Source organism: Lipotes vexillifer, unplaced genomic scaffold, assembly GCF_000442215.2.
Source record: "Lipotes vexillifer unplaced genomic scaffold, Lipotes_vexillifer_v1.1 scaffold1267, whole genome shotgun sequence".
Classification (NCBI taxonomy): domain Eukaryota; kingdom Metazoa; phylum Chordata; class Mammalia; order Artiodactyla; family Lipotidae; genus Lipotes; species Lipotes vexillifer.
Window position 1 is genome coordinate 250,743 of NW_006790372.1, and position 22,513 is coordinate 273,255.

Here is a 22,513-nt window from a genome sequence, read left to right on the forward strand (position 1 = left end):
TCCCTCATAATAAGCGATCCCTCAGAGAGGCCCTTCTTGACCACTCTGTCCAAAGGTGCCCATCCCATTACCCATCCACACTCCAACACTGTTACCCTTTTTTATCTTCTATGTATCACTTACCAATATATGAACTTGTTCTCCTTCATTTGTTTACTTGTTGATTCTCTCCCCTCCCTCATCCCCCGCAATTGGAATGTACTTGCCTCAAGGACAGGGACTTTCACTTATCTGCCTGTTAGTTGCTGTTGCAGCCTTAGAGTCCAGCAGAAGGCCTGGCAAATAGGGGCCCTCAAAAAGTATTTGTTGGGTGAAAGAATCTAAGATAAGGCACATAGGAAAGTGAAAATAGGATCACTAACACTAACTACCATTTACTCAACAATCGATACGTGCCAGACATTTATTAAGCCCTTTTCATGCATATTATCTCATCTAATTCTCGTAACCACCCCATTATTATCCCTTTTTCGGTAGGTTAGGAAACTGAGGCTCAGAAAAGTTAAGAAACTTGTCCAACGTTACATAGCTAGAAACTGCTGAAATCAGAAGTCAAGCCTAGGTCTGTTTTAACTCTAGAGCTTGAGATTATAACCTCTGAGCTATATAGTCTCATAAAGAACCTAATGTCCCCATGGGTTTGAGAAACAAGACATTTCCTTAAATGCCTTCTAACAACGAAGATGGTGAAATTCTCTACAATAACCGTAGGAAGGAGGTCCTCCTGTTAGCTTTCTATTGGTATGGCTTTTGTCCAGTCAGATCCTTGAATACATGTTGACCAAATAGGGAGACTTACCGGGAGACCTGGAGGACCACTTATTCCTGGGAAGCCCTGAAGCCCTGGCTCACCCTGGAAAATCAACCAAAGATTAGTGAGTAGCAGCAGGAAGCAGTGAACATAAAGGAGATAGCTCCCCTGAGTTACTTGGGCTGGGCAGTGGGAAACCATAGGGTATCCCAATTGGGACACCAGAGGCTGGTGCAGATTGCCTAGTCTCCACAACTAGTAACTACACCAGGATGTCTTAGTTTACGGAGCCCTTAGTAGTGTGGAAAGGACCAAAGTCCATGACAGGCAAAGAAAACTATCCAAAACAGAGTCTCAAATGCTCAGGCTAATTGGGAGATAGAAAAGATGATCATCTGCTTTCTTTCTAGCGGAAGAAGCTGATCAGTGCGATTTCCTCTAGCAGATCATTGGCTGCAAAGACACCAATGGTTTTGGGAAAAGAGTAACAATTACAGTTTGCAAAGGGAAACATAATACTCTAATCTCTTTCCTTGATATGCTAATTTATCTATAAGTGCCATGAAAGGGCTCCCTAAGGTTTGGGAATGATTAGGGAGGCAGGCAATTTTTCATATGCTCCCAAACTGTTCCCAACTCAATAATTACTTCCGGTAAACCTGGAGAAGGCCTGGAGCTGTTGCTTCCACAAAGACAGAATTAAAGAAGTGGGACTAAACACCTTCCCCTGCCTGGGTCCCTTGACCACAGGTGCAGGATCACAAAACTTAAGGAATCCCCAGGGAGGAAGGGAAGTCAGGTTATTGAAAGATATCTGCACACCTTAACAGCAAACAGTCATTCAAATACAGCCATGTATACACGCATATCAAAATACGGATTATAAAATATCTCGGTTAAACAGGTCTACAGCTTCAGCCTTGGTAGTTCAGATCAGGCAAATTAGGGCATCTACTGCCACTTGGTGACAGTATACACTATTTGCAGGGTCATCTTCTGAGGGCAAATAATTTCTTTAAACAGATAACTTGAAAGCAATCACTATACCCTATTGCTCTGTCACAGTGCTTTGGGGACAACATAAGTATTGACAGGGTTGGTGGTTAGGAGGAAAAAAACCCAACTATCCAATGTTTGTTTTAAGTTATTCACCATTTTGATAACTGAATCTGCAAAACAAACACAGAAAATAGCACTTGAACGAATACTCAGAAACCCAGGCAAGCTCATATCCATATTACCCAGAACCCTCTATCCTTCCAGTATACTCTGGTTATTAGAGTTGAACTCTGGTATTAATAGGAAAAGGCTTATTAACTTCTTGTTCTCAAATGTTCACTACCTTGGATCCTTTCTTCCCTTTGGGAAATCCCATGAATTCCAGTTCCCCAGTAGATGGTGGGGGTCCTGCAGGGCCAGGCAGGCCAACATCCCCCTGTAAGATCAAAGGAAACATTAAGCAAAGCAAACACCACACAGATATTTCTCCGGAGGGTAGGTCTGTCCTCAGGATGTAATTCACAAATCAACTGTCCATGACTTTAGCCTCTTCACCCTCACCCTTGCATCAGTGAGGAAACAAAGCTACCAGTCTCAAGGGGTGAAAAGAATTATAAGCCTGACCAGATGCATTTTGTACCAGCACTGCAGAGGGAGGAAGCAAGGTGGATGAAAGTAAATGGCAGGTTCACGGTTGCCATGGTCATGCGTGAAAGGGTGTTTAGAAGAAAGCAAAAAAGGATTTGAGCAAGGTAAATGGCTACCTTTTGGCAATAGTGATCAGACTCTAATTGGTCCAATCATTGCCAAGAGCACAAGCAGAGGCAGTGAAGTCCGTGTTGGAACACTGAAGACTGGATTTGCTCCTTGAAGACAGTGCAATCTACAAGAGGCAGCCGCCAAGGATGGGGAGGGCAAGCTCCCAGTCTCCCTTGAGGCTCCTAAACCACTATACAGTTTGTACAGAGGGAAATAGGAGAATGAGGGAAGGGAAATAAAAGGGAATGATGAGAGAGGGTTAAGACGGAGAGATAGAGGAGATAGATGGAGGAGGAGGAGGAGGAGGAAGGATGGACAGAAGAGAAGCAGAGAAAAGGAAAGAGAAGGTGACACAATATAATACAAATCAGCAGGGAAATACCCAGGTGGAAGGAAGAGAAAATATATCTCAAGAGCGTATGCTTGTAAGACATGTACATTTCACAGGTAGGAAGCAGGAAGACTACAGTATTTTGAAGGAAAAAGACTACAGTAGCCTACGCGTGCACATGCAGCCCTATCACAAGCAGGCATATGTGTGCAGCTAGACACATTTCTAGGAGCATATGGACTGCAGAGCGCATGTTCCAAAATTTATTTACCTTGACTCCTTTCTCTCCTTGGAAACCTAACCCCATATTCCCCTGAGGCACAGGGGTGTAGGGAGGAAAAAAAACAAATCAATTACTAAACAACCTCCAGGAACTTAAATTGGAACGCAGTCTTTTTTACCAGAAAGTATGTTTAACCAGACCAGAATATCTCTGGGGAAACTAGAGTACTTAGTGGTAGGAGGTCAAATGCCCCAAGACAAAGTATACTTACATCGGGACCAGGGGAACCAGGGGGCCCTGGAGGACCCTAGATTTAAATTGAAAGGAAAGAGCGCTTTTTAGTTTCAGCCCCGAAGAATCTAGGCATGTTGAGAGTCACTGAAGATAAGTCCCCCACCCCCTTGGTGTGGTCTGGCTTTGGTGTAGCAGATTCTAGCTCCTTCTCCCTGGGTTCCTTTTTTAAAAATCTCCTTTGAAATTTCCCCAATTGACCTGATAACCACATTCATGCTAAGGTAGTGAAGGGTCATTCATGGGTCATTCTCCCCATTAGGCCAGCACTTTTTAAATGATGACTTTTGGTGAAAGTAAACCAAAGTAATCAGTGGTGGCGGGATTTCACACATTGGAGACAGAACAATCTGGGGATGTGGATTTCCCAGAACCACACAGATGACTGGCTATGCTCTTCCTATAGCCAGTGATGGGAAATAGGTAGGTGGGAAGAGCTCTCCAAGGTGAAGAGTTGAGCAAGATTTTGAAGCTGCCTCTGTGCTCAGGGTGGGTGATAATGGTGTGATTAATTAGCAATGTCTGTCATGGGTAAGGGGAGTGGAAGGTCACAACAGATGTCCCGGGTTTTAGCCATCCTTGGGCTACACTTTAGGTTGAGCTAGACTAGGAGGCTTTGGAGGCACAGAGTGGATGGTCAGAGAGACTCTGATAAAAGAAGATAACAAATAGCTCCTTACTTTAACCTCCAAGAATGGAAGTTGTCTTCCTCTGCTAGGAGGGCCTACATTTACATAGGCTTACATTTAATTCACGGCCTGGTAGGGAAAGCATTCATTTGAATGCTGTGAACACGTGGTAGATTTAGCTGGTTCTTACTTGCAAACCTGGTGGTCCTATGGGTCCCACAGCTCCTGGAGATCCGGGTGCTCCTTGTGGGCCCTAGAGAGGCATGTTTTTATCAAAGTCAAAAAAGTATGGCAGTTTCTCAAGAAAAATATATCCACAAGAATTGCACAAGAATGTTCATAGCAACTTTATTCGTGATAGTTAAAAACTGAGAAAACACGATGGCCCAAAACCTATGGGATGCAGCAAAAGCAGTTCTAAGAGGGAAGTTTACAGCAATACAATCCTACCTCAGGAAACCGGAAAAATCTCAAATAAACAACCTAACCTTATACCTAAAGCAATTAGAGAAAGAGGAACAAAAAAACCCCCAAAGTCAGCAGAAGGAAAGAAATCATAAAGATCAGGTCAGAAATAAATGAAAAAGAAATGAAGGAAACGATAGCAAAGATCAATAAAACTAAAAGCTTTATTGAGAAGATAAACAAAATTGATAAACCATTAGCCAGACTCATCAAGAAACAAAGGGAGAGGACTCAAATCAACGAAATTAGAAATGAAAGAGAAGTAAAAACTGACACTGCAGAAATACAAAGGATCACGAGAGATTACTACAAGCAACTATACGCCAATAAAATGGACAACCTGGAAGAAATGGACAGATTTTTAGAAAAGCACAACCTTCGGAGACTGAACCAGGAGGAAATAGAAAATATGAACAGACCAATAACAAGCACTGAAATTGAAACTGTGATTAAAAATCTTCCAACAAACAAAAGCCCAGGACCGATGGCTTCATAGGCGAATTCTATCAAACATTTAGAGAAGAGCTAACACCCATCCTCCTCAAACTCTTCCAAAATATAGCAGAGGGAGGAACACTCCCAAACTCATTCTATGAGGCCACCATCACCCTGATACCAAAACCAGACAAAGATGTCACAAAAAAAGAAAACTACAGGCCAATGTCACTGATGAACATAGATGCAAAAATCCTCAACAAAATACTAGCAAACAAAATCCAGCAGCACACTAAAAGGATCCTACACCATGACCAAGTGGGGTTTATCCCAGGAATGCAAAGGTTCTTCACTATACGCAAATCAACCAATGTGATACACCATATTAACAAATTGAAGAATCAAAACCATATGATCATCTCAATAGATGCAGAAAAAGCTTTCAACAAAATTCAACATCCATTTATGTAAAAACTCTCCAGAAAGTAGGCATAGAGGGAACTTACCTCAACATAGTAAAGGCCATATATGACAAACCCACAGCCAACATCATTCTCAATGGCGAAAAACTGAAACCATTTCCACTAAGATCAGGAACAAGACAAGGTTGCCCACTCTCACCACTATTACTCAACATAGTTTTGGAAGTTTTAGCCACAGCAATCAGAGAAGAAAAAGAAATAAAAGGAATCCAAATCAGAAAAGAAAAAGTAAAATTGTCACTGTTTGCAGATGACACGATATTATACATAGAGAATCCTAAAGATGCTGCCAGAAAACCACGAGAGCTAATCAATGAATTTGGTAAAGTAGCAGAATACAAAATTAATGCACAGAAATCTCTCGCATTCCTATACACTAATGATGAAAAACCTGAAAGAGAAATTAAGTAAACACTCCCATTTACCACTGCAACAAAAGAATAAAATACCTAGGAATAAACCTACGTAAGGAGACAAAAACCTGTATGCCAAAAGCTATAAGACACCGATGAAAGAAATTAAAGACGACACAAACAGATGGAGAGATATACCATGTTCTTGGAGAATCAACATTGTGAAAATGACTCTAGCACCCAAAGCAATCTACAGATTCAATGCAATCCCTATCAAACTACCAATGGCATTTTTCACAGCACTAGAACAAAGAATTTCACAATTTGTATGGAAACACAAAAGACCCCGAAGAGCCAAAGCAATCTTTTGTGTGTGTGTGTGAGATACGCGGGCCTCTCACTGTTGTGGCCTCTCCCGTTGCGGACCACAGGCACCGTACGCTCAGGCTCAGCAGCCATGGCTCACGGGCCCAGCCGGTCTGCAGCATGTGGGATCTTCCCAGACCGGGGCACGAACCTGTGTCCCCTGCATCGGCAGGCGGACTCTCAACCACTGCGCCACCAGGGAAGCCCCAGAGCAATCTTGAGAAAGAAAAATGGAGCTGGAGGAATCAGGGGCCCTGACTTCAGACTATACCACAAAGCTACAGTAATCAAGACAATATGGTACTGGCACAAAAACAGAAATATAGATCAATGGAACAGGATAGAAAGCCCAGAGGTAAACCCATGCACATATGGTCACCTTATTTTTGATAAAGGAGACAAGAATATACAGTGGAGAAAAGACACTCTCTTCGATAAGTGGTGGGAAAACTGGACAGCTACATGGAAAAGAATGAATCTAGAACACTCCCTAACACCATACACCAAAATAAACTCAAAATGGATCGAAGACCTAAATGTAAGGCCAAACACTATAAAACTCTTAGAGGAAAATATAGGCAGAACATTCTATGACATAAATCACGGCAAGATCCTTTTTGACCCACCTCCTTGAGAAATGGAAATAAAAACAAAAATAAACAAATGGGACCTAATGAAACTCCAAAGCTTTTGCACAGCAAAGGAAACCATAAACAAGACCAAAAGACAACCCTCAGAATGGGAGAAAATATTTGCAAATGAAGCAACTGACAAAGGATTAATCTCCAAAATATACAAGCAGCTCATACAGCTCATACAGCTCAATATCAAAAAACAAGCAGCCCAATCCAAAAATGGGCAGAAGACCTAAATAGACATTTCTCCAAAGAAGGAATACAGATTGCCAGCAAACACATGAAAAGATGTTCAACATCATTAATCATTAGAGAAATGCAAATCAAAACTACAATGAGGTATCACTTCACACCGGTCAGAATGGCCATCATCAAACTATCTACAAAGAATAAATGCTGGAGAGGGTGTGGAGAAAACGGAACCCTCTTGTTGGTGGGAATGTGAATTGGTTCAGCCACTATGGAGAACAGTATGGAGGTTCCTTAAAAAAACTACAAATAGAACTACCATACGACCCAGCAATCCCACTCCTGGGCATATACCCTGAGCAAACCATAATTCAAAAAGAGTCATGTACCACAATGTTCATTGCAGCACTATTTACAATAGCCAGGACATGGAAGCAACCTAAGTGTCCATCGACAGATGAATGGATAAAGAAGATGTGGCACATGTATACAATGGAATATTACTCAGCCATAAGAAGAAACGAAATTGAGTTATTTGTAGTGAGGCGGATGGACCTAGAGTCTGTCATACAGAGTGAAGTAAGTCAGAAAGAGAAAAACAAATACTGTGTGCTAACACATATATATGGAATCTAAAAAAACAAAGTGGGTTCTGAAGAACCTAGGGGCAGGACAGGAATAAACATGCAGACGTAGAGAATGGATTTGAGGACACGGGGAGGGGGAATGGTAAGCTGGGACAAAGTGAGAGAGTGGCATGGACATATATGCACTACCAAATGTAAAACAGATAGCTAGTGGGAAGCAGCCGCATAGCACATGGAGGTCAGCTCGGTGCTTTGTGACCACCTAGAGGGGTGGGATTGTGAGGGTGGGACGGAGGCGCAGAGGGAGGGTATATGGGGATATGAGTATACGTATAGCTGATTCACTTTGTTATACAGCACTAACTAACACAACAACGTAAAGCAATTATACTCCTCTAAATATGTTAGAAAAAAGAAAAAATAGTAATAGTTAAAAACTGAAAATGTCAGGTGAACGGATAAAGAAGATGTAGTATATTTATACCATGGACTACTACTCAGCCATAAAAAAGAATGAAATAATGCCACTTGCAGCAACATGGATGGACCTAGAGATCACCATACTAAGTGAAGTAAGTCCGAAAGAGAAAGACAAATGCCATATGATATCACCTATATGTGGAATCTAAAATACGACACAAATGAACTTACCTACAAAATAGGAACAGACTCACAGACATAGAGAACAGACTTGTGGTTGTCAAGGGGGAGGGGAGTGGGGGAGGGAAGGATTGGGAGTTTGGGATTAGCAGATGCAAACATACATAGGATGGATACACAACAAGGTCCTACTGTATAGCACAGGGAACTATATTCAGTATCCTATGACAAACCATAATGGAAAAAATATGAAAAAGAATATATATATATATATATATATATATATATATATATATATATATATATCACTATATTCAATATCCTGTGATAAAGCTTAATGGAAAAGAATCTGATATATGTGTATGACTGAAGTCACTTTTCATACAGCAGAAATCAACACAACATTGTAAATCAACTACACTTCAATAAAATTAAAAAAAAATGGAAATATCTCAGGGGTCCACTGGTACTAGGATTGATTAAAAAAAAACCTGATACATCTATATGTAGAATAATACTCAACAATAAAAAGTAACAAATTATTGATACATGAAACAATGAGGATGAACCTCAAAAGTACTGTTCTAAGTGAAAGACGCCAGACCCCAAAGGCTACATATTGTATTTTTCCCTTTGTATGAAGTTCTAGAATAGGGAACACTTATCTATGATAGAAGAAAAATCAGAACAATGATTGCCTGTGATGTGTGGCGGGGCAGGGATTGACTGGGAAGGAGCAGGAGGGAACTTTCTGAGGTGACGGGAATGGTCTGCACCTTAAGAGGGTTTGAGTTACACAGAGTGTGCATTTGTGAAAACGCAGCAAGGGCACACTTAAGATTTGTGTATTTCATTATATGTAAATTTTACATACAAAGAAAAACTGTAAACAAAATTTGAAGTCTAGCTAATGGTAGGCATGCTGTAGTATTTAGGGGTAAGAGTACTATTGTCTGCCATTAACTTTGAAATGCATCAAGAATAAGATGGCTTGATGGATGGAAGTGTGGTAAAGCAAGTAGAATAAAGTATTCATGGTACAGGTGTTCACTGAAAACTTCCTTCAACTTTCAACTTTGCTCTCTATTTGAAAATTTTCATATTAAAGTGATAAAAAACCCAAAAACTTAAAAAAGAAAAAAGTTATATTAATATCAGATAAAGTAGACTTTGAGACAAAGAACATTACTAGAGATAAAGAGGGGGCATCTTGTAACAGTAAAATAGTTCAATTCGTCAAGAAGGCATATATATCTATATCTATCTTAGATGTGTATGCACCTATTAGCAGAGCTTCAAAATACATGAAGCAAAGACTGATGGAACCGTAAGGAGAAATAGATAAATTCGTGATTCTAGATGGAGATTTTAACATCCCTCCCTCAGTAATTAATACAACAACTAAACAAAAAAATCAGTGAGGACAAAGAAGATCCAAACCACACTATCAACTACCTTGACCTAATGGATATTTTTTAGATCACTGTACTCGCCCCAACCAGCTGAAAACATAGTCTCTTCAAGTACGTATGGAACATTCACCAAGATAGTTCCATAGGTTGGGCCATAAAATAAAACTGAACAAATATAAAAGCATTGAGGTCATCCAGAATATGCTCTCTAACTGCAATAAAATCAAACTAGAAATCAGTAATACAAAGATATCTGGAAAGTCACAAATTTGGGGAAATTAAACCCCACAAGTCTCCATGGGTCAAAGAAAAAATCCGAAGGGAAACTAGAAAATATTTTGAAATGAATGATGACAATATTGAAAGCAAGAGAACGAAATCTGAACAGAAAGATGGTATGGGAAAATGCATCGCCCTGTTAAAGCTGGGGAGCAGCAATAAGGTGATATGTGCTTAGGTAAGGGATGGAGAGGCTAAGTGAAGTTGAGACTTAGACAAGAGGGAGAGAAAGTAGGGGTTCAAAGGTTCCCCAGGAATATATGAGAGTAGAACATTGCTCTGACAATAACTAATTACCTGTGGTCTCCTTACTGATCACAAATCTCTTATCCAGTCAGGAACACCCCCCTCCCCAAATCCAAGTGGTTTATTTATCATGTCTGTATATGCATACAGACACTGTACTTCTGGGGGCAGGGAAAGGCATCTCTAAGAGAAGTTATGCAGCAAATACACTGGATGTTATTCTACAGATTTAGTTAACGCACCATCTAAGCCAATGCCGTTACACTCGAGGAGACCTCTATGCCCTTGGTTCTCACTCATCCCTGTTTACATGTGTGCTTGCTCACACTACTCTCTCTGTTTAGAAAGCTTCCTCCCATTGCCAGCCAGCCTAAATGTCACTCACACTTTTCAGAGGCTACCTTCTCTTAGATATAAAGTTTCTCATGATGTAGCCTTAGGTGGACAGCATCTCTTTCTTGACGATGTCAGTGGAATCCTTACGCCACATTCCTACTAGTTTTTCACATCCTGGGGTGGGAGGTGGCTGTGTGTGTGTGCAGAGACCGTGTCTGAATTGTCTCAGGGATCACTCCTAGCCCTTTGCTCAGTATCTGTTCTGCTCAGTATCTGTTCTGGAATGGAAGAAGAAAGGAAGGAACCGTGATACAGGAAAAGAGGAGGAGAGAAGGGGCCTTTATGAAGCCACTTCCAAGGAAAATGATGACAATGTGGAAAGTCGAGGAAAAACAAAGCTCTTATTAATACAACTCATGGCCTTTCATGGACTCCCTCTTATTGAGTCCCTAAAAAAAATTTCTACGTGGACCACCTTTTAAAGAAGAGTGTTTTGCTTCTTTTATTTTACCCACAGTACTCTGAACACACAGAAAACACTTAATAAATGCTTGCCAAATGACAGGCAAAACTCTTTCCTAATACATCCCAGGGAGGATGGAGGTCCCTGGCCGAGAGGTCTGAAAGCCAGCCTGCCATGTCACTGGAGGTAGACAGTCCACCCTCTCAGTACTTTCTCATTTGGAAAACGTCGATAGAGTGATCTAACCTACTTTACCTCTCTGGATTGTCCTTGAGAAGGTCTACAAAGACCTTCGAACACCACAGAGAGGAATGAAACGGGGTCATTGGTACTGTTGACTAGACAAACATTGGGAGCTCAACGCATAGGTAACAACTTACAGTGATTCCATGCAGTCCGGGCAGCCCAGGCTCCCCCTGAGAAACAGACAAAGGCAGGACGTTGAAGAGATGAATACATTAAGCTTATGGTATTTCACAGATAACTGACCTAAGATGCAATAGGCAAAAAAACGCATCACTGAAGCTTGGGCCTCCTCTGTCAAGGTCTTGTGTTTTAAATAATGCATGAATTGGAGAGATTCAACCATCTACTTTTTTTTTTCCTAAGAAAAATCTAGACTCTAGAAGAAAAATATTATAGCCTTGGTTGAACAGGAATTCGTATTTTACTTGGATTAATTAATTTTCACCTTTGCTAGGAACTTATCAATTAGAAACTGCTTCTGTGGGCTGGTGATTTTCCTGCTCTTTTTGGAGGAAAGCTACCTTCCAGGGTACCTTCATCCCCAGAGAATCTGTGCCCATATGTATACAACGCAAATCAGACATTTCAAGGGAGAATCAATAGAGCATATAGTCTCTGATTACGTTTTAATTACTTTGCAGCATCTTAAGTCACCGTATGAATCTGTAATATAACCATCTTGCGGAAATTGCTGTGTTCCGCTGGGTCCAGGGTCTCTTTGGTTTTTGGCAAAACCATTTAATCAATGTTTGCTACAACAATGGTCACATTTTGACACCTGCTAGGCTTACGCCGCTTGGCTTACAGTGAAAAATCAGCTCTCTGCAACCTGGGAAGAGCACTGCCTGGGTTTTAGCTCTTCGGGAAGCTGGCTTGTGCCTGTGAGCAAGTCACACAGCTTCAGGCTACCTCAGTTTTTCTATCTGTAAAACGAGCAACATGAATCTGACAATCATGAGGTCCCTTCCAAGTCTAACATTCCATCTTCAGCTATGGCTTCTATAGCCAAGAACACAAACCCTGTACCTTCCTCAGTTCTCAGCTACCCACACCCATCACTGCCTTCCAAAGTGATTTCCAATATTTCTGGCTCTGTGCATGGGTGGAAGACAGAAAGGTGCCGGCTTCAGCTGAGTGAGCTTGGGTGCATCTTCCCCTCAGATGTTGCACACATAGATTCCTGTCTGCTCCCAGGGAAATGATGGGCTCCCTTCCCACTCTGCAAGGGATTAGGGTCAGTCATTTTGCACCAGAGTTTACTGAAGGCCCACAGGATACCAGGCAGCATACATCAAGAATACAGCCACAAGAATACAGAAGGTTCTTGTCAATTCCAGGAAGAGATGAAAGTTTCCAGCCAGCTGCAGGGTTGATGGGCAACTTTTGTAGATAGCCAGGGGCCCAGCGAGGGTGATGGCTGGTATGCAGGTACAGAAAAGGGCGGAGCCATGATCCTGGGCTGGTGGCCATGTTAAGATGGGCAGAGACATACATGGCTTCAAACCAAGGTATGCAGACATCAAAGATTCTGTAGTAGACAAAAGGTATCTGCCTCCAGGAAATGTCTCGGCTTGTCAAGGAAAATAACACCCATGCAAACTGTTTGTTTGCTGATCTGCCCCCTATTTTTGGCCTAGATCTTACAAAGCAAATCTTTTTGACAGTATGGTTGCAAACATTTCTGTCAATGTTTCCACCACAAAAAGCTCTGGATTCTTTTAAAATCCAGCTTGGTCTGCTCCTTAAATAGAGACACAGATGCTAGTTCTGGAAATGTTTTCATTGGATGTGGGGCTCCATCCCGGGGAACTCAGCTTACAGCCTACTCAGCTGTCTGCCTTAGAGGCTCTTACCTTCATTCCTTTGAAACTACCTTGGGCAAGGATAGGTTCACCTTTAGAGCCTTTCTGACCAGGAAGCCCCTGAGCAAAATAAGAAAATTTTGTGAAGAAATGCATGCACGCACACACACACACACACACACACACACACACACACACAGAGTATTGTTAATAGTGTGATCTGATCGGACAGAGGATGGAAAAGCAAGAGCCTGCAACCATGTGGCTTATTCTATGGCAGAGTTGGCCATGCTAAGGGGGCAAAGTACATCCCCTGAACTGTGCTGTGTCTCAGAGCTGCATGCCTGCTCCCCCAGCCTCCAAGTCAGAAGTCTGTAAAGGGATTAGAAAGTAGACTTTGAATCCCTTCAGAGTACCAATCTGAACATCCACATATAATACACATGCCGTTTATAAGCCTATAGCTCACCTGCTCCATATCTCACAGGTACAAGTCACTGGCAGGGACTAGGTCTAGGACAGAGGTTAGTGGACTTTTTCTGTCAAGAGCCAGATAGTAAATAATATAGGCTGTGTGGGCCATATCTGTGCTCTGTTTCATATTCTTCTGTTTTTCTTCACAATCTTTTAAAAATGGAAAAACAAGCCATGGGACAAGGGTCCCATGGGCCAGCTTGCAGACTCCTGGTCTAAGATACAGTTACAAAACCATCTCCATCCTGTGCTTCTACCATACAACTTCAGTTTCTACACCTAAGAGGCTGGTGTGTCTCACTGTTAACATGGAAAACAGTTCCAAGTATGCCCAACCCATCCAGTCAGCCAGACTTTTTAATGTCTCAGTGGCAGATGCCACCTAATGCCTGCTAGATGTTGGCCTCCTGGGGAAAAATCAATATCCCTATACCTAAGGGGAAGTTGGGATTAGTGTTGGGGGGTAGGGCTAAGCTTTGGGGACTGAAGCGTTGATTGAATGATGGATTCCCGAGTTCAAGGTCCATAGGTATAATAAAAGTACAATGTGGTTCCAGAAGCGCAAACCAGCTTCTTTCCTAACACTTCCAATTTCCCCTTATTCTCACGGCCACCACTTTCATCAAAGAAGATTCAAAGGATATCCATTCAGTATTCGGCAGGGTTAGTAAGGTTCAGCTTAGTAAGATACACACCCAAGTTCCTATTTAGGCTTAAGGGGAGGTTTAGGGACAGGATTAGGTTTTACCCTGGTCCTTTGGCTGTCAGGGGCTGTTTATTACCTCAAATTTTCTTTTCTCCCTCTTGGGGGCAGTGATTCCTTACTTTGCTGGATTTCCATTGTCTTAACACAGATGTGATTTGTTTTCCTCCCCTGTTGCCATGGCAGTGTTTGGAGGCCTTTGTGACTCAAACAGCTCATACTATGTTGGTAATACATCTTTCTCCCCCACTCCCTGCTGTATATTGCTTTGGTCCTTAGTTGTGAAGGTCCTTATGCCAATCTGGCGCTTGTGCTTTGTCCGTCTCACCTTCTCACGTATGCACTCACACCCACAACTTGGTCACTGAAGGCAATTCTCTTCCAGTAAAACGCCAATTAATTCACGTAGCTACGGAGTCTAACAGATAGTGTAATTTCTAGCTAAATGTATCACATCAGCACCCTTATTCTCTTAGATTATTTCAAATGAGGTTGAGAATGGGCTTGAAATGTGTTATTTTTCTCTTTCCAGCCACTCATAAAAGTAGCCTTGCAAGGGCATGGTATTTTTTAGAGATCTTTTAGATCCCAATATTTGAGCTCTATCTGGATGAATGGAATGAAATAAAAGTGATGACACCAAGATCCAATAAACGTCTTCACAATCCCAGAACTGAGTGTTGTGATGTGGGGAGCGGGTGGGAAGAGGGAAAACTACGTCAGTGTAGTGCAGGATTTCTCAACTATTTCTCACTATTGATACTTTGGGACAGATGATTCCTTGATGTTGTGATGGGGGGCTATCCTGTGCCAGTAGCACACCCCCAGTTACGAAGACCAAAAGTGTCAATAATAACTGTCAAATGTCCCCGGGGGTGGGGCCAGGGCAAAATCACCGCTGGTTAAGAATCGCTGGTAGAGACCAAGCTTGCCAAGCCCTTTGGGTCACTGCTAGTGCTCCCATGATCCCATGTAAGCCTTCCAAGTACTGCGTCTCCCCATAACGTCTAATGTGGGAAAATGTCAAATAGCCCAAGTGTGTACTTTGCTCTAAAATTTACTGCAGTCTTTTCATAATCTTGCCAACTCTAAAAGCATCATTAAAAAAAACCAAACCCTAAGTAGTGTAGCATGTGTACACCTCCCTGCAACTGGTATTCTTCTTCAGACTTTTAATGTTGTGGTGCTGCCAGCATAGACTCCTGCATTGGACAAGGGTCTGCAGTGGTTGCCCCTCGGCTACTTAACGAGCTCTCCAGAGAAGCAGAAGATAGGGCACATCTGGAGGCAAGCAAAGACATTTCAAATAATGTACAAAGATCTGGCAGCATACGGGTGGTCCGCGAAGCCCGGGATAGCCATCAGGGCCTGGAAATCCAACAGCTCCTTGAGTTCCATTACAGCCATCCAGGCCAGGTGGGCCTCTGGGTCCTGGCTGTCCGGAGTGGCCCTGTTCAAAGAGAAAGAAGGGATCAAGTCAGCCACAGGACTCTCAGCTACTCCGACAAGCTCCACAGTGAGAGAAGTCAAGGATGCTGTCAAACTCTGGCTCCTTGTCCACTCCCTTTGCCCCATCGCCTCTGCTGCCATCGCTGTTCATTATACTCAGGTGTAGGTGGCTGATGATAGCTCAGTGTTACCCCTCCCCAAAAGATCGATGTTTTAGTAGGATCCAAGCTGAAACCAAAGGGGTCAAACGTGAAGAGATGGGCTACACAGGGTGCTGCAACTTCACCTTCCTTCAGTACAAAGATGTACTAAGATGTACTAAGATGGGGCTTAGCTGCCAGGCAGCTGGACTGCTACCAACAGGGAATCATGCCAGGCCTTGGGAATTCCTCAGAACAGACTGGAACCTGGGCAGCCTGGCACGGCTTTCTGTGTTGGAAGCTCTGCATGGGAAATGAGGCTGGATTTTGGTCAAGAGCAGAAGGAGTTTCCATAGCACCACCTCTCCTGAATGCTGCTTGGTCAAAAATAAACAAGTCAAGGAAGAACCACACTTCGGACCTTATTTTGTCATTATCTCATGTCATGCTATTGCTTCAGTCAAGGAACTGTATCTTCTCTTCTTCGTACTCATTACTGAGGCAGTTGTTTTGCTGGGGAATCAGTAATCATTCACATACAGTTGGTGTCTGAATTCAATAATTCTGTGCTTCCTTGGTGCATAGAATCTACCTCTTTTTAGGAAATATATCTTTTTCAATCTATCAAAAGCAGGTTGTGTGTTGGGTATGGAACAAAGAGATGACCTGAAAGACCAAAAATCTAGATGGGTCAATAAAAGGTAGACTCCCACCCTCCCATACACACTTTTAAAAGCCATACACACACACACACACACACACACACACACACACACACACACACACATACATGTATATACATATATTTTATTTGGCTTTAAAACATGTATAAAATATATATTTGGCTTTTAAAAATATATACATATATGTATCATATATGTGTGTATATATTTAATGATTTGAGGGAAACATGCCATGTGTTCAAAAATCAACTTTTCAAATTATTAGAGGAAACAACCTTTTGTCAAATGCTTATTGTGAGAATGCTCCACAGAATTCTGTTTCATTTTCATTGCTATTATAGTTGTAGGAGATAGATGATATGTTAATGCAAGAGTATGAGTCTAGACTGCTGGACTTATGGAATGCAGAGTCCAGAGGAGTGGTCAATAAACGTATCTTTGTAATAAACCTGTTATAAGCTGTGCCTCTCCAGACTCAGGTGAGGAGTTTTATTTGCACTGGGGAAACTGAGACAGCTTACTAGAGTCATCAATATTTTATTACCAAATGAGGTGGCTATTCCTGTTTGCCCTACACTCTACCTTCCCTAGATCTGTGCCTTGGGAGGCTGACCTTCATGGATGGTACTGTCTAGGCTCCCTTTCCCTCTGTCTTCCAATTATGTTTGGTCACTGGGAGGCACAAGCAGGAGATGGGAGAGCACGAGAAGGACGAGCACAGATTGTTTATTTCTCCCATGCCCTCCCTCCTTGGCTATATTTCTGGCAATGGCCACATTTCTCTATAATCTTAGCTCCCACTGGGCAACTGTTATTCCATGGCTCCAGGTCTTACAGGGTTCCAGTATTACCATTCCTCCTTTCCCCTTTGGGACTAGGGGTGGTAACAGCTTTGTGCTGGTTGCTTCACCCTGCACGGTTGTTTCCCTTAACCCTGCTTGCATCCTTTAAATAAGCCCTTCACTTAACTCTATTTAGTCAACCCCTTCAGGTGGAGTGTCTATTTCTTCCTGGGATCCTAATCACCATTTTAAAATGTCCCGGCCAAGTTTGCTAGGGGTTATCTCTCAACTGGGTAACAGAGATGAGTTAAGACAAGACAACAGGCTGGCTCAGTACTAGGGATCTTCCTTAGTCCTGGGGGCCGTGGTGTTGCCCTTTCTGGGTAGAGGTAATGACTGTACATATGTGTGTGCCAGCTCTCCAAGGGAATGCAGCTCTTTGAGGGAGAAAACCACGGTTCTATATAATCACAGGGGATTGAACACACAGAATAGGTGGATCTGCTGTATTCCAGAAAAGCAATGTTCCTCAGAACCCAGAGTGCAAAGGAAACGTTTCCGTTTGGTGAGTGGTATGTGGTCACTTTGAAGATATAAACCTCGTGTGTTCATTTATGAGTCTCTAGGCGGGGAAATGTTTGAGATTGACTCCATGGGAAAAGCTAAACATAAATTGCAAAGGACAACTTGAAAACTTCTGCTTCCAACTTATTTGAACTGAAAACATTGGCTCAACCTACATTTCCTGTGGGTGCCAACAGCCCAACTCATAGCTGTGATATCGTTAAAAGCCACAGCCCTACCACCCCTCGTCCACGTTGTTTTAATGTTGAATATCTTGATGACTGCTTGTTTGTTCACTCTCAACGGGTGGCCGTGCCCCTTAGTGCACAGACTTGGATGCTCTTGCTCATTCATATGGAAAGTGTCTACATGACAGCAAAAATGGAGTTCTGGGACCAAAACCAGTGACACAGATGTGAGCAGTCCGCCAATATCAAGAGGGGAAACCAGATTTGTGCAGTGATCCAGTTTAGTAAGATGTGCTTTGGGGAAGCTGTTGGTTTTAGCCAAATGGCTTAATAAAGTGCTGCTGAGAGTTGGGCAAAATCATTAGCCTGACTGGGCTGAGGGTATCTGTGTTTTCCTCTGTCTGAGGGAGTCTTGCCAGTCTGAGAACTGCTGCTTCTATAGGCAATAGAGGTTGGAGTCAGTCCCCCCCAATATTTCTGGAGTTCCTACTCTATGCTGAATTTAGCCTTGGGGTCTCTGAGGCCTCTGAGAGGAGCAGAAGACAGACTCCGTGCTTTCAAGGAGCTAGATAAGGCTATGATACAAGACAGTCAATAAATACCATGCACCATATGTAATAAGGAGCTAGAGTGTGTGGGACAGACACCAAAGACTCCTGGAAGAATAGAGATGGAAAGGAGAGGTAAGCTGTCAACAGGAGGTGCTCATTAATACATCATGAATAGCTGGAAGAGAGGGAGGGAACAGGGGATAATCATTTCTTAGAGTAAGTGAGGCTTGGAGCCTGAAGCTAAAGCGATTGAAAGTCAAAAGGAAAAATGTGCAACCTTAGGTCAAGGGAAGGGCCGAGCGAAGGGCCAAGGGAGTGGGGACTTCTACTGGGAGCAGCGCACTCATTTGGAGGAATCTGGACAGCTGCGACTCGTTCTCCCAAGCAACGAAGCCCTCAAAGAGAAGTGGTCAATTTCTAGAAGCCCTCTGGCTCTGTTGGCCACAAGTTGGAGGCAGAAGTGTCCAGCTGGACTCTGGGGTGGGTTCCAGCTCAGAACTGGAATCAGCCTCTGCTTCACAGGATTCATTTCCTTCCAGCCCCCATTAAAAAGAGACTACAGGAGGAAGGGTATAGTACTGTTGCGAGCTTCAAATCCTCCACTCATCTCTGGTGAAGCCAGCTCTGCAGGATGAATGGAAGAGGTGGCCTCCAGTTTGCTAGTTTCCCTCACCCATTGGTTCCCGCAAGATACACATTCTGAGTGGAGACTCTGGACGACGTGGTCACAGAACACAGCCATGAGAAAGCGCCAGGGGATGGCGTTAAAGGGTGGCCAACCCCATCCACTTATTTCCCCACTGGCCCCTTCCTGGGCATTTTTCAGACTCTGCAGTTGAATAACAGGCAGAAATATGAGGGCCGATTTGTTGATACGTATAACAAATACAAGGTAAGTGAGCCTTCTATTCTCCAAATCCACAAATGTATATGAGACCTGGGGAAAATGTGAATCGGATGATAATACCTTTGAGGGCAGAGCCATATGCCTTTTTTGTACTCCCATAGTAGAGTGTTAGCACATAGCGGGTACTCAAGAAATACCTATAGATTGGCACAAAGAAATTCGAACCCCCTTAGCTGATACTAGATGATTATGTAGTGTAACACAAGAAGCTGTTAAGTCAAGAGTTTGCCAAACTGCTTTGATATGATTCAAAAGAACCCCTTAGAGGTTGTCTGAAAGATAAAGGCATGATGTAGGACTTCCCTCAAACGGAGGAGCTCCATTTTTTCCTGTTCCATATATGCTGAGCTTCTACACAAGATTTGGTTCTTCTCTTAAGGTTGAAAACCACTGCTAGAGGCAAACACAGTTCAGGCTAAAGATTAAATACATAGAGAAGTGCTGAAGGATATAACTAAAAAGCGATAGCAGTAAGTTCCAAATACTGTATCTTAAAGGCTGGAGAAATGTTACCATGCAACCTCCAGTGGCAGGATAAGTAGGGATATTGGGTGAAAATGGAGAAACTAAGGGATTGGGCTGGATGGAATGGGAAAAGGAGATGTCTGCAAGCTCCAGACTCCCCACTTATCTCCAGCAAAGCCAGTTCCTCAGGATGAATGGAAGAGGCTGTCTTCAAGTGGTCTTAGGAGTAGCCACTTTGTAAAAATCATCAACAAAGCAAAAAAAAAAACAACCTAATGAATGGGAGAAGATATTTGAAAATGATATGACTGATAAGGGGGTAATATCCAACATATATAAACAGCTCATACAACTCAATATCAAAAGAACAAACAACCCAATTAAAAAATGGGCAGAAGAACTGAATAGACATTTTTCCAAAGAAGGAATGCAGATGGCCAACAGGCACATGAAAAAATGCTCAACATCACTAATCATCAGGAAGTGCAAATCAAAACCACAATGAGGTATGACCTCACATCTATCAGAATGGCTATCCTCAAAAAGAACACAAATCACAAATGTTGACAAGGATGTAGAGAAAAGGGAACCCTCCTACACTGTTGGTGGGAATATAAACTGGTTCAGCCACTGTGGAAAACGGTATGGAGGTTTCTCAAAAAAATAAAAATAGATCTATCATATGACCCAGCAATTCCACTCCTGGGTATATATCTGAAAAAAACAAAAACACTAATTCAAAAAGATACATGCACCCCAATGTTCACAGCAGCATTATTTACAACTGCCAAGATATGGAAGCAACCTAAGTGTCCATCAACAGACGAATGGATAAAGAAGATGCGGTATATACATACCACAATGGAATACCACTCAGCCATAAAAAAGACTGAAATTTTGCCATTTAAAGCAACATGGATGGACTTGCAGGGTGTTATGCTAAGCGAAATAAGGCAGACAGAGAAAGACAAATACTGTACGATGTCAATTATATGTGGAATCTAAAAAATACAACAAACTAGTGAATATAACAAAAAGGAAGCAGACTCACAGATATAGAGAACCAACTAGTGGTTACTGGTGGGGGAAGGGAGGGGCACTATAGGGGATGGGGGAGTGGGAGGTACAAACTATTGGGTGTAAGACAGGCTCAAGGATGTATTGTACACCACAGGGAATATAGCCAATATTTTATAGTAACTATAAATGGAGTATAACCTTTAAAAGTTGTATTTAAGAGTCAAAAAGAAAAAAAAAAACAACTAAAGGGAAATTCACTCTGAAATAAGGCTGAAGAAAGAAATTATTAAAATTAAATGTATTAAGGTATCACTAAGTATTTTTCTATCTAATTTCATGTACCCCCTTAATTTTCTTATAATGAGGATGTATGTGCTCTAATGTGGCACTGTCTTCACACCAGTCCCTCATCCCCAATGAAAGCTCCCCTCAAGCCATAAGACCTAACTCATTTTGTCTAAGATACTGACGGTCTTTTATGCCTGCACATGTCTCTGCATCCCCCAACCATATGGTTTAGCTCTGCCCGTAACTGAATCCCAAGGAAACTGTGGATGAGCACTGCCCTTTAAGCCTTAACACGCACATCTCAACACTTGACCCTGAGCATGTGTGCCTGAGACAGGATGTTGTTAAGGCCAAAGTGCTTGAGCTATGAGGCAGAACCTAGAGGTTGTATTAAAAATGCCTCTGTGCAATGGATAAACAACAAGGCCCTACTGTATAGCACAGGGAACTATATTCAGTATCCTGTGATAAACCATAATGGAAAAGAATATGAACAAAATGTATATATATATATATATATATATATATATATATATATATATATATGTATCACTAAATCACTTTGCTGCACAGCAGAAACTAACACAACATTGTAAATCAACTATACTTCAATAAAATAAATTTCAAAAATGCTTCTATGAACACACTCACCGGAATCCCATTGATGCCAAGAAAGCCAGGAACTCCCATGGGACCCTAAGAAAAGGAGTAGGGAGAGGAATGTAAGAGATGATATAACTGATCTCCATTAGATGAAGTGGGTTTGTTCATGTGATTCATGACCTAAGTCGTTAAGAAGTATTTTGTACCTCCCTCCCCACATTGCATCGCCTTGCTCCCTATTCCACTTCCAAGCAATCACTAGCCTCTACCTAAGGTCTTGGACAGTTCTTGTCTTAGACAATGTGGTGTAAGACCTAAAAATAAGGCTCAATATTACATGCTGCCTTGACATCTGGGAAAACTGGGAGGGCCTCAAGTGGCCTAAGCAAAAGTTCACTTCTCCACTCTGCTTCTGAAGATAAGGTCTCTCGGGCAAACGACCCTTCTTATTAAATAGACCAGGTGCAGTTCTCGCTTATTCCTGAGTAGTGGGTTTCCGTCCCCTGCTGGCCCACTGAATTATTCAAACAAGCCAGTCATACTCTCCCTCGAGAATCAAGGGGCACTCACCCTGTTGACATGACAAAAGTCTGCTTCTCACAGCCCCCTGTGGGTCATTCTGTTCCAGAGCGCAAGCCCTGTGTGGCCCTGCATGGGGTGTGATGTCCTCCTCCCCTGTGCTGTGAGTGTATGTGACTAATAAACCTGTTATTGATCTCTTCTGTCCAGTGTCAGGTGTCATATCTTTGGCTATCCCCAGGACCCTAGAGTAGGAATCCCTCCCTCACCAATGGGGTAAATAGGAGGTGATTAAAAT

General features: G+C 42.4%; 1 protein-coding gene across 1 annotated transcript in view; it reads right to left on the bottom strand.

Annotated features, from left to right (window-relative positions):
* COL4A6 (collagen type IV alpha 6 chain) overlaps positions 1 to 22,513 on the bottom strand; it is a 168,379-nt gene that overhangs the window by 46,905 nt on the left and 98,961 nt on the right. The window contains exons 4-12 of the mRNA XM_007463675.1: positions 21,745 to 21,789; positions 15,390 to 15,506; positions 12,931 to 12,999; positions 11,212 to 11,247; positions 4,174 to 4,236; positions 3,335 to 3,370; positions 3,112 to 3,153; positions 2,094 to 2,186; positions 800 to 853 (exon numbers count right to left, since the gene is read on the bottom strand). Of these exons, the coding sequence (XP_007463737.1) occupies positions 800 to 853; positions 2,094 to 2,186; positions 3,112 to 3,153; positions 3,335 to 3,370; positions 4,174 to 4,236; positions 11,212 to 11,247; positions 12,931 to 12,999; positions 15,390 to 15,506; positions 21,745 to 21,789 (555 nt within the window). The remainder of the gene's footprint in view (positions 1 to 799; positions 854 to 2,093; positions 2,187 to 3,111; positions 3,154 to 3,334; positions 3,371 to 4,173; positions 4,237 to 11,211; positions 11,248 to 12,930; positions 13,000 to 15,389; positions 15,507 to 21,744; positions 21,790 to 22,513) is intronic.